General features: G+C 44.7%; 3 protein-coding genes across 12 annotated transcripts in view; 2 read left to right on the plus strand and 1 right to left on the minus strand.

Annotated features, from left to right (window-relative positions):
* Nucleotides 1–7,838, plus strand: part of LOC106612653 (rap1 GTPase-activating protein 2) — a 94,314-nt gene extending 86,476 nt beyond the window's left edge. For all 9 annotated transcript variants that reach the window (XM_014214031.3, XM_014214029.3, XM_045724417.2 and 6 more), the window contains 7 exons: nucleotides 292–438; nucleotides 762–874; nucleotides 1,061–1,141; nucleotides 1,346–1,460; nucleotides 2,489–2,597; nucleotides 2,985–3,055; nucleotides 4,985–7,838. In XM_014214031.3, coding sequence (XP_014069506.1) covers nucleotides 292–438; nucleotides 762–874; nucleotides 1,061–1,141; nucleotides 1,346–1,460; nucleotides 2,489–2,597; nucleotides 2,985–3,055; nucleotides 4,985–4,993 — 645 coding nt within the window. In that variant the 3' untranslated portion in view covers nucleotides 4,994–7,838. The remainder of the gene's footprint in view (nucleotides 1–291; nucleotides 439–761; nucleotides 875–1,060; nucleotides 1,142–1,345; nucleotides 1,461–2,488; nucleotides 2,598–2,984; nucleotides 3,056–4,984) is intronic.
* Nucleotides 7,839–7,892: 54 nt separating this feature from the next.
* LOC106612654 (uncharacterized) lies at nucleotides 7,893–10,295 on the minus strand. Its single transcript, XM_014214037.3, has 5 exons — nucleotides 10,003–10,295; nucleotides 9,331–9,669; nucleotides 8,944–9,129; nucleotides 8,697–8,725; nucleotides 7,893–8,599 (listed from the first exon to the last, which is right to left on the minus strand). The coding sequence occupies exons 1-5, from the start codon at nucleotides 10,064–10,066 to the stop codon at nucleotides 8,495–8,497; spliced, it is 723 nt and encodes a 240-aa protein (XP_014069512.3). The 5' UTR covers nucleotides 10,067–10,295; the 3' UTR covers nucleotides 7,893–8,494.
* A 750-nt stretch (nucleotides 10,296–11,045) lies between these two features.
* The window catches only part of LOC106612652 (bleomycin hydrolase), a 29,463-nt gene continuing 28,195 nt past the window's right edge, over nucleotides 11,046–12,313 (plus strand). Inside the window, exon 1 of one of the 2 annotated variants that reach the window (XM_014214026.3) lies at nucleotides 11,046–11,200. In XM_014214026.3, the coding sequence (XP_014069501.1) occupies nucleotides 11,191–11,200 (10 nt within the window). In that variant the 5' untranslated portion in view covers nucleotides 11,046–11,190. The remainder of the gene's footprint in view (nucleotides 11,201–12,313) is intronic. The other variant, XM_014214025.3, reaches the window with a different exon arrangement.

A 12,313-nucleotide genomic window follows, 5' to 3' on the forward strand; every position in this document is an offset into this window, starting at 1 on the left:
TCTCACTATCCATGCACTGCACTCCTTATTCTTCTGTGTAGGAGAAGTGCACTGTGGAAAAAATGGGGTGAATTAATCTGGCAACTGGAGGGCTGCTGGGTTCACATCCTTAAGATGTTCCCTCTAGTGTTGGGCCCTTAAGCAAGGCACCTTTACCACACAACATGCTCTGCATCCAGGGGCGCTGTGCTTGTCTCAGCTGTGTGCAGAGACGACTCCATCACCGCTCCCTTCTAACGCGCTCCCTCCTCTGTCCCCTCCTCTGTCCCCGTCTCTGTCCCCGTCCCTTAGCGTGCGATGCGCGTCCGGAGTCACTCCATGGAGACCATGGTGGGGTCCCACCGTCACCGGAGTCCTGGGGTGGGAGGGGGGGTCCCGGCCAGCTTGAGTGGAGGGGGGCTGCCGCAGAGCACCGAGTGCACAAAGAGTACCTTCACGGTGAGAGGGGGGGCAGAGGTCATAAAGTCATATTTACACATAAATGAAACTGGACATGGACATGCACATACTCTTGGTAAATTGCACGTTTTGCAGAAATGTCCTCTAATGAGTCATGATGTCAATATGTACTTTTGCAAACAGTCACATCCATGTAATATCCCCATATTATCAGTGTGCTGATGTAATTTCAACTGTTTTATATGAGAAGGGTATTGGTCGATCACAATGTAGCCAGAATCTGCCTTAATGACGCTCTATCAGCCTCCTAATGCTGTATATTGCCTGCTTGTTAATGCTATTAACCCGGTGTCTCTCTCCAGCCACCAGTGCTGTCAGCCAAGTCTCCCCTAAAGAGTCCAGTGAAGCGTCGTTCAGGCCTCTTCCCCCGCCTCCACTCCAGCACAGAGAGCCCCTCGGACAGACACACACAGAGGTCAGCAGGCTTTCCTGAGCCTGTTCCCAAGTCTGTTTGTGCCGTTTTGTCAATGACCACAGGAGTTGGCAAGACATCACAAACAGATCTGGGACCGGGCTGTGCATTCAGGTCATAATACTGACGCTTTAGTTTTGTCAATGTCTATTTGTTCTATCGGCTAACTTGGTCCGTATGTTGTTGCAGTGACCAAAAGACCCCAGACATCTGCCCGCTCGGACAGGAAGGGAGGTCAGAGACGTGGTCCAACCCCAGTTCGCCGGAGAGGTGAGATGAACCACAAACAAAACACTGAACATGAACACAAGGTGTGCATGATGTGTGCATGTGCTCTGTAAACCTCTCCTCTCCTTCCCTCTCGTCTCCTCTCCTCCCATCCTCTCCTCTCCTCCCGTCCCCTCTCCTCCCCGCGTCTCTCCTCTCATCTCTTCTCCTCTCTTCTAATGCTGTTCCTCTACCTCCTGTCACCAGGCCGTTCCTCAAGCTGAAGGACTGCAGCAGACCCAACATCTCCCGCTCCTCCTCCAGCACCAGCAGCTTCAGCAGCACCACCGGGGAGGGAGAGGCCCTGGAGGAGCTTGACACTGTGAGGGCCCGCAGCCACTGGGGAGGCCCTGAAGGCATTGTGCTGGTGGCGTGTGTAGGATGGACAGAGGGTTAGGGAGTAGGGAGGCAGGGGGGACAATGAGGCAGTCGGCTGGGAGACAGGGGGGCAGGGTGGGCTTGGGTGGGCCATAGCATTTGGATCAGGACTGGCAGGGTGCTTCTGGCACATAATTGGGCAGATCATAGGCCTGTGGTGCTCAGAAGTTGTGGGACCCAAAATGATGAGCTGTATCAGGACCATGTTTGTTTTATCATTAACTGCACGAAGGCATCAACAAATGACACAGTTGGAATGATTTGAGATGATTTGGCAGTACTGAGAGAATAAATTGAGATGATGCAATGACAGCTGGTGATTAAGTCAATTATGGTTTCTGTCACTCTCTTTGGATCATATTGCGTTGGATGTCAATCACGAACACTTGGCAAAGGATGAGAATGATTGTATCCTACATACATTACACATTACACACACACAGATCAGTGTTTACACACAAAGAAAACTGTTGTTCAACAGTTAACAGCTCAGTTTACAGTTTTGCTGTTGAACAGAACTCAGTTAACCGAAGGCTGGAATTTGTGTGCCCCTCTGGAGCAGTTTGGGGGTTAAGTTCCTTGCTCAAGAGCACAACGGCAGCACAGTGCTGAAAACCAACCATCTGTAATAATTCCAGCTGAAGTCTGTTGGCCTTGAGTTAGTAGCCCTAGTCTGTAGTGTGTAGTCTGTAGTGTGTAGTCTGTAGTGTGTAGTCTGTAGTGTGTAGTCTGTAGTGTGTAGTCTGTAGTGTGTGGTGTGTAGTCTGTAGTGTGTATTCTGTAGTGTGTGGTGTGTAGTCTGTAGTGTGTAGTCTGTAGTGTGTGGTGTGTAGTCTGTAGTGTGTGGTGACCGTAGAATGATACAGACGGATGACTACCCTCGCCCTGACAGCTCTTCCTCATCTTCCCCTTCCTCGTCTCCCTCTTCATCCTTCCCTCTTCCTCTTCTCCCTCCTCATCTTCCTCTCCCAGGGAACCCACCCATCCATAGCCTCCTCGTCCGTGTTCAGCCCCTACCCTTCCCTCAGCGTGGAGAGCCAAGGCTCTGCCACCCCCCTCATCATGTGTCGCAGTCCCACAGGTAAACACCCTGGTAAACACCCACAGACTGATACACTACACAACACCTAGGTGTGACTGACTGGGATCCAAACCCGGGTCTCCTGCACACCACAAGACCATGTTAGCCCTTTGGGCTGAAGTCTAGGCATTCAGCAAGTCATCAGGGTTACTCTACACTCGAGCATCTCTGTTATATAGGTCTCTATGCCCCTCTGTATCCATCTCTTACACTGTAGATTCCAATGGTGGGTTTGTTGACATTCTTTACTTGAACTATCAGGAAGCACACGTGTTACTTACTTTATTGTCCTCGAGTATGTTTTCTCATCCTCTGTGTGTGATTGACACTCAATCATAGAGTATGTATTCCTCTGTTAACGGAGGCTTTGTCTTATTCTCCCTCCAGATGTAAAGAGTAAGATGTCTCCCAGGTCAAACTTAAAGTTCCGCTTTGACAAGATGAGTCACGCCACAACAGTAAGTGATGTCTCACTGTACTATGCTGTACGGTACTATACTGTACCGAACTGTACTGTACTGTACTATACTATACTGCACTGTACTATATACTATACTTTACTATACACTGTACTGTACTCTATTCTACTCTACCCTGGTCTACTGTGCTGCATGTGTGATAAACACACTGCTCAGTGAATGCAGTCTTGAAGTGACCCACTGCTCTTCTCCAGAGACATTAGGATTTGATAGGTGGATATAGCATCAGGGACAGTAGCTTGGTCCTGTATTACAGTCCCTTCACTGCTGGTTCTGCTCTGAGCTGGGTCCTGTATCACAGTCCCTTCACTGCTGGTTCTGCTCTGAGCTGGGTCCTGTATCACAGTCCCTTCACTGCTGGTTCTGCTCTGACCTGGGTCCTGTATCACAGTCCCTTCACTGCTGGTTCTGCTCTGACCTGGGTCCTGTATCACAGTCCCTTCACTGCTGGGTCTGCTCTGAGCTGGGTCCTGTATCACAGTCCCTTCACTGCTGGTTCTGCTCTGAGCTGGGTCCTGTATCACAGTCCCTTCACTGCTGGTTCTGCTCTGAGCTGGGTCCTGTATCACAGTCCCTTCACTGCTGGTTCTGCTCTGAGCTGGGTCCTGTATCACAGTCCCTTCACTGCTGGTTCTGCTCTGAGCTGGGTCCTGTATCACAGTCCCTTCACTGCTGGTTCTGCTCTGAGCTGGGTCCTGTATCACAGTCCCTTCACTGCTGGTACTGCTCTGAGCTGGGTCCTGTATCACAGTCCCTTCACTGCTGGGTCTGCTCTGAGCTGGGTCCTGTATCACAGTCCCTTCACTGCTGGTTCTGCTCTGACCTGGGTCCTGTATCACAGTCCCTTCACTGCTGGGTCTGCTCTGAGCTGGGTCCTGTATCACAGTCCCTTCACTGCTGGTTCTGCTCTGAGCTGGGTCCTGTATCAGAGTCCCTTCACTGCTGGTTCTGCTCTGAGCTGGGTCCTGTATCACAGTCCCTTCACTGCTGGTTCTGCTCTGAGCTGGGTCCTGTATCACAGTCCCTTCACTGCTGGTTCTGCTCTGAGCTGGGTCCTGTATCACAGTCCCTTCACTGCTGGGTCTGCTCTGAGCTGGGTCCTGTATCAGTGTCCCTTCACTGCTGGTTCTGCTCTGAGCTGGATCCTGTATCACAGTCTCTTCACTGCTGGGTCTGCTCTGAGCTGGGTCCTGTATCACAGTCCCTTCACTCCTGGGTCTGCTCTGAGCTGGGTCCTGTATCACAGTCCCTTCACTCCTGGGTCTGCTCTGAGCTGGGTCCTGTATCACAGTCCCTTCACTGCTGGTTCTGCTCTGAGCTGGGTCCTGTATCACAGTCCCTTCACTCCTGGGTCTGCTCTGAGCTGGGTCCTGTATCACAGTCCCTTCACTGCTGGTTCTGCTCTGAGCTGGGTCCTGTATCACAGTCCCTTCACTGCTGGTTCGGCTCTGAGCTGGGTCCTGTATCAGTGTCCCTTCACTGCTGGTTCTGCTCTGAGCTGGGTCCTGTATCACAGTCCCTTCACTGCTGGGTCTGCTCTGAGCTGGGTCCTGTATCACAGTCCCTTCACTGCTGGGTCTGCTCTGAGCTGGGTCCTGTATCAGTGTCCCTTCACTGCTGGGTCTGCTCTGAGCTGGATCCTGTATCACAGTCCCTTCACTGCTGGTTCTGCTCTGAGCTGGGTCCTGTATCACAGTCCCTTCACTGCTGGGTCTGCTCTGAGCTGGGTCCTGTATCACAGTCCCTTCACTGCTGGTTCTGCTCTGCATCCCTCATCTCTTGTCTGTAGTATCTATCAGCTTGATCCCTCATTAGAATAGAGATGACGATGATGATGATGATGATGATGATGATGATGATGATGATGATGTTGTTGTAATGGGACATTTATGTTATTTTCTATTGCAGTCCGAATAGAAATCTGGATTTTCCAAAAAAGGGACAACACTGTTGGAGCAAAAAACATCCACAACATCACCAACGCATCACAATGGAATCACAAAATGTACTTAACTTCATGACTAAAGGGAATTAAGTGGATTAGCTAGTGCATAAGAGCACACATGCAGACAGATACTGAGCTGGAAAGGAGGGATAATCCTGTGAGTCCTCTCAGTGCTCTCTCTCTCTCTCTCTCTCTCTCTCTCTCTCTCTCTCTCTCTCTCTCTCTCTCTCTCTCTCTCTCGATGTGTCTGGTACAGAAATAGCTCACAGTGAGAGGCTAGGCGCCATGTGTTGCTGAAATACTCATCTGTAACATTAACCTCATACAACAAGTAGACAAGGCAAGGTTTAAAGGTCCAATGCAGGCATTTTATCTCAATATAATATAATTTCTGGGTAACAATAAAGTACCTTACTGAGATTGTTAACAAATGGTCAAAAATAAACAAAAATAGCTCTTTAGCAAAGGGCAATTTCTCAAGCAAGAATTTTGCTAGGACTATCTGGGAGTGGGGAGGGGAAAACTGAAAACTAGCTGTTATTGGCAGAGAGGTTTGGAACTCTCTTTCTTATTGGTCTATTAACCAATGTACTGCATGGTAATGTCACCATGGAAGGCCAGAACTCCATCCCACCTAAACAGGCAGAAATTTCAGGGCTTTTCAAACAGATATTACACTTAAAGGGCATTATCATAATTTTCACAATTTCACAGTATTATTCCAACCTCATAGTGTGGAAATATATATAGAACACAGGAAAAGCTAGTAGAAAGAGGAGGAAGGGAAGCGCTACTAAGGTACACAATAGTAAATGTTGGGAGACAGAAGGTGCTCTTTGGTAAAAGGGGCGAGTTGGTCATCAAAAAGAAAGGAGGACCAAGGCACTCTTCCTCCTTTCTTTTTACAGGAAAAGCTAGTGTTTGATTGCACAGGGCCTTTAACCTCACAACATTCATCGTCATTGATTTATGAAACTGTGGTTATAGGTCACTTTTTCGCTGCACTCATCTCTCAGATTACAGCGATTGTTCATTGTGGTCCTCTTCTGTTACGATCTCCATATATGGGTCCAGGATGGTGTAAGTTGTGGTACTGGCCTTCAGAAACGGATGTTGTTAACCATGGGAAATGTCTCTCTTGTCTTTGCCCCAGTTTGTCTGTCTGGGGACAGTTAGTCTATTGCCTAACAAGGAGTTCTTCCTGCAGTAGTTTCGCTTCTTTTTGAGTCACCTGTTGTAATGCTGGTCGTCTTCCCCTCTGGCCTCACACACAGTACAGTCAATGCAGGTCAATAGAGTGGATCAATTCACAATAGAGATAGATACAGTATTTAGATACTGCATAGATTCTAGGGTTGCTAGGGTTGGGGTCAGTTCCATTTCAATTAAACTACTTATATTTTTAATCTCAGAGGAATACATTGAGGACAATAAGGAATTGGAATTTTTGTTGACTTCCTGAATTGACACGGAATTGATAGATACGGTATTTATCTATATGGCTCAATCCTCATCAAACAGTATTGTAGTGATCAAGTTTGTCTTAAGCCGCAGAAGGAAGGGACTTGACCCTCATAAACCAAGTGCTCTATTTGTGGAGATTTGCTCACATGAAAAGAAAAATGCCATTGCGCTCTGTCACAAGCTTAATTTAGCCAAAGTCGCGCATTACAATCTATCTGAAACCCTTTCACTTTCCATGTGCTTCTCACTATGTGAGAGTTTGAGCAGAGAGTTTGGATTTGGTTTATGTTTATGTTTAGCTGTGGGTGTCTGATGAATCCAGACCTGGGTTCAAATACTATTTGAAATCTTTCAAATGATTTGAGTGTGTGCTCTAGCCTGCCTGGTTTGCAGTTTTGGGACTATTGTATTGGTCCATTAAGCCAGGCAAGCTTATTCAAGCACAAATAACGTATTTGAAAAGGTTTCATGTAGCATTTGAACCGAGGTCTGCTTCTCACATGTCCTTATATAAACAGCCAGTTGTATTTCACCCAATGAATCAATGTTAATTGAAAACATGTATGCTTATAAAGGGTGCATAGCTGAGAAACACAGACTGCTCCATGGAAATCATTTTCAGTAGTTAAAGTCATTTCACAATGTTTTTTCTCTCACTAACATTTCTCTAAAAATAAATAATTGGCAAGATAATATTTTAAAGGGATCTTACATATTTTGGAACTGTGATTGAATGCCTTGTGATTTTGATGGTTCATTTTTCAGTCTTAAGTAGAAGCAAATAGCAAAAACATTTGATCTTACAAACCTCAAAACAATGTTAGTGCATTGTAGTTCCAAAATATATGATCGCTTTACTTTGTTGCAAGCTATATGATTATAAACAAATCATGTGTGAATGTGTTCACCCAGGAACGCATCAAAATGGTAAGGTCTCCATTGATGTGACCAAATCAGTCAACTATATTTGAGTTTGGGAGAATATCCATGCACTATAGCTGTATAGAGGTTCATTCCTATTGCTGGAATATTTGTGACTGGAGTTCTGTTATTGGTACACAAAAACTCAGAAAGTTGAGCAGGGCAGAAAGTTATATAGGAACTAGTCTTTCAGTTTGTAGAGGGCATCCACAAGTGCCCCTCAGCCTACTCTCTGTTAATAAGGCCATAATTTATTGATTTTATCTTTTGCTATTGATGTTATGTAAAAATGTAATTGCAGATTAAATTAATGAAAGAGGTCAAATGAAAGGAAATGTTAATTTAAAAAGCCTAAACATGTATATGTATATTTCGTTATGTAATGTGCCATTAAGAATTTATTGTAAAATAAAATGTTGTATTTTGTGCCAATTTGTGTTGTGTTGCTTAATTCAGTGACCCCACAGGAAGGAACAGAGGCATATCTGATTGTTTTTGTCTGTTTATTATAAAAGGGAGATAGCATGCTTTAGACATGGGTTCAAATACTATTTGAAATCATCTTAAATAATGTATATGTGCTTGATTGAGCATGCCTGGCATAATGGACCAATAGAATAGTCCAAAAACGGCAAATCTCACCCCTCAGGCCCCCCAGGCAGGCTAGAGTAAACACTCAAAGTATTTGAAATATTTCAAATAGTGTCTGAACCCAGGTCTGCTTTACATGGAACATTGTTTTGAGGGGTCAACATTTAATACAATTTGCTCAACTTTTCTTAAAAGTGGCAATATTTTGGTATGGAACATCAGTTCTACTGGACTCGAACCTCGGTCCAGCGACTATCAACTCAACACATTAGCCTTTACGACAAGAGATCCGAACCATTTGACGAGGTCACTACCTACTGGGCACAGATGTCAATTCAACGTTTATTCCACGTTGGTTCAATGTACTTTCATGGAAATGACGTGGAAACAATGTTGATTCAACTAGTGTGTGCCCAGTGGGTAGGAGCTGGGTTGAGGTCTCTACAATATAAAAGTCTGACTGGCCATACATTGTCCATCCCACATTAAACAGTGAGTCAGGAGAAGCGGGGAGAGGAGTAGACTGTGAGCTGTGAAGGTTTTCGTTGAGGATTAGGAATCCGCTGTTCAAGGCAGTCCTTTGAAAGAGCTGCATAGACCAACTGCAAAAAAACAGACACTCAGGTTAGCCTGAGGAAGCATTCTAGAAAAAGGTTAAGGAAAAGGGCATTCAGAAGCCATTATTCAAATAATACTCACCTCTATATTTGGTTTAGGCCTGGGTGTGACTGGAAGGAAAATATCAGGGTCAGAACTAGAATTAATACATACCTAATTGGGCACTTCACAAATTAGCATTAGACTTGGCCTTTAAATAAGCTGTATACACAATCAACTGTACAAATTGATCGCATGTTCATGTACAATGCTGTAGTAGAAATATGCATGTCAAGACACTGCAGCAAGATGTTTTGAAATTGTATCGATAAAGAAAATGATGTCTTACGAGGCGTGTCCTTGCGTGCACTTTGGGAGCGTGGTGGGGGCTTGGGCGGTGTTATTTGTGGCGGCTGAGATGGGACCTTTGATCTTATATGGTAAGCCAGACCCAAAACCAGGGTGATTACCAAACAGGTACTTACATACACCGCCACCCTGGAATAGACCTTCCTCACGGATGTGGGTGGTATGGCTGCACAGAAAAGGTACAGCACATCAATGAAGTCAGAGCACATGCATACCAGTCTACCTGTCATCTGGGAATGTCGAGTGGGAATTTTCTGTGATTGATTCTCATTTTGAGGGGAAATCTTACAAAGCAATACATACTGTACATTCTTTGCATGAAACTGATTAACACGGAGGTAATGTTGACTAGAAGGACCATATGTACCTGCAGTGATGTTCACATATGTCATATGTCCAACACTGGTGGATCCCTCAACCCAGGTGATCTGGCATTGGTACAGTCCGTGATCTGATTGGTTGACGTTGAGGATGTCCATGAGCAGACGAGTACTATTGGTTGTCAGTGTGACTTTGGAGAGATGATGCCTTGGAGTGGGACTAAAGAGAAGGAACTGTCCCTCTGTTGACAGCCCCCATCCCCCTGTCCAGCCATCATCTCCACAATGCTGAACAACACAGGATAAGGAAAGAGTGCCCCCCTTGGGTACGTCAACAGAACTTCTCTTTGCAAAGACAGAAGTCACACATTCCTCTGAATCATAACCTGACGGAACAAAAGTTGACAAAAGTGAACATATAAATATGATATAAAAAATTCACTAGACAACAGAGGAGCAGCATCTACATCAATTCATATCCCAATGGCAATGAGAGAGTTCATTGAGAGTAGATATTTCTCATGATACCTCTTTTGTAGGAAAGTAGATGATACATACATTTATATAAGATTGTTTGATTAATTGTCCTTCCTTTTCTGATCTTGAGTGACATCCTAGATAGCTGTTTCAGTTATTTATTGGTCATCCTAGATATGGTTAAAAAACCAAGGTTATGACCACAACTGTCAGGAATCCTAAACAAGAGTCGTTGGACTTACCCGGGAGAATGCATAGACAGGTCAATGAGAGAAACAGACAGTTGTACATTTCTTTCTTCCCCATAGAATAGTAGGACGGGTTCCATAGAGCAGCCCCAACACAATGTCCTGGTGCCTCAGGAAGCTGGACCCAACATTATTAGCGCAGTAACTATTGTGTTTTACTAGGCGTATACAAATTGTTCTTCTTAGTTTTTCAATTGTTCTCTCACTTTCTCATTACATTTTTCCACCTTATTGGGAGTGTACTCTCCACAATTGTGAAATGGTTTCCAGTAGCTGCCTCAGTCGAGTTGGAAATAAGGAAGGAAGTGCACACACACACACACACACACACACACACACACACACACACACACACACACACACACACACACACACACACACACCACACACACACACACACACACTCTATCTCTCTCCCTCTCTCTCTCTCTCTCTCTCTCTCTCTCTCTCTCTCTCTCTCTCTCTCTCCTCTCTCTCTCTCACTCACTCACTCTCTAATTCTCTCTAACTCCAAAAGACAAATCACATCCTTCCTCAGGCTGAACACCAAACTCTGTGGGCTGGGCACAATTATTAACTCCTTAGATAGAAAATAATAGTTAGCATTACATTTACTAAAGAATACATTTCCATGGAAACCAAGAAAAAAGTGTGTTGAATGTGTATGTTTTTGATTGTGTCTGTACATTGAATCTCATTTAATCCTCTTTCAAATAAAGATTGTGTAATGGCATGGCCCAAATTGTATAGTAAATCTACTTGTTGCTTCTATCCACCAATTCAGGCCAGCCGCAAGGTAGTTCAAAATGTAAAATGAGAGCAGCAAAATGTGTTATTATGTAATAATAAGAATGGTATACACACATTGCACAATTATTGTCACATTTCATCTGAATAACTTGGAATAGAGCTTCAACTATACCGACTCTGATATGAGGTCTAATGTCCTCACCAGTCTCGGGCATACTCTTAAATGCCAAGGGGCATGTTAAAGGAAACTGTTATGCCAAGTGTGTTTGTGATACTCAACATCCCAAAGTCTATTGTTACATTGTAACAATTATGTTTCCTGTTTCCGGTCGGAACTCTGCTCGCACTGACTGACTTTCGGCGAATGAGATAAACAAAGAGCCGGTGACTTTTAAAGACATTTAGAAACACTTGCTAACCCTCTTCGAAAACATGGAGACTGGTATGTCATGTGTTACTTTGTCTTATTTCATTCATTGTCACTTGTATAGCCAGCATGTGAGCTCAATTTGCGTTCCCGGCTAATGCTAGTAAGCTAGCTAACGTTAGCCGGCTAGCTAGCTTTATGTCACTTTTCAGATAGACCATTAGCTAGCCGGTTAGCTAAGTTAGATAACGTAGCTTAGCAAACATAGCATAGCTAACCAGCCAGCTTCCTTATGTATATTTTCACTTTGATAATGACATGACAGATCATGTTAGCTAGCTTGATAACGGTAACCGACCAACATCAGCACAGCCATCCAACGTCTTCCCAGCTATCAGTGCCAGAAAAGTTGATGGCATTGTTACTACTAGTAACTAACGTTAGTTACTACTAGTAACTAACGTTAGCTAACTATGTCATGTTAGTCAAGTATCGGCTTGGCAGCTAACAGTGTTAGTTATCCAGTCAGTCAGTTAACATAGGAGGCAGCTCAACTTGCTAGCTATTTAACCAACTTTTTAGGTGAGTATTAACCAGTGCTATTCCATTAAGGGGATTTAACCCAACCCCTCTGAATGAGATAGATGCGGGTGACTGCCTTAATCGACGTCCACGTTATCGGCGCCCGGGAGCAGTTGTTGTTAAGGCGTAAACGGCCTTGCTTAAGGGCAACGGCAGTTCATTTTTTTTTACTTTGCAGGCTCGGGATTCGAACCACCGAACTTAATTCAACTTTTAATCGCTAGGCTACCTGCCGCCCCTTTAATAAAGTGGAATAAAGTGAGACAAAGTGCGATTCAGTGTTTGTCAACAAGCAGGCAGTGCACGACGAACCCAATACTTTGATTTGTTCAAGTAGCTAGCTAACGTTAAGCTGTCAGGATATGCCCTCCCCTGGCACAATAAAACATTAGGCTACCAGACAGGGAAGGATGTTTGACACTATGACAGCGGGTTTATAGTGATAGACTTTGAATTTATGGTGTGATGTGATTTGGTACCTTGTTGACCTCGGAAAGACTTGCACCCAAAGACCAGGAAAGATGCTAAGTCAGTCATAAAAGCTATATAACAACGAATATGTAAAGTTGCAAGTCACTCTAGACACCAGTTTGGCACCTTTCCATA

Source organism: Salmo salar, chromosome 09 (assembly GCF_965601325.2).
Source record: "Salmo salar chromosome 09, fSalSal1, whole genome shotgun sequence".
In the NCBI taxonomy this organism is placed as follows: Eukaryota; Metazoa; Chordata; class Actinopteri; order Salmoniformes; family Salmonidae; genus Salmo; species Salmo salar.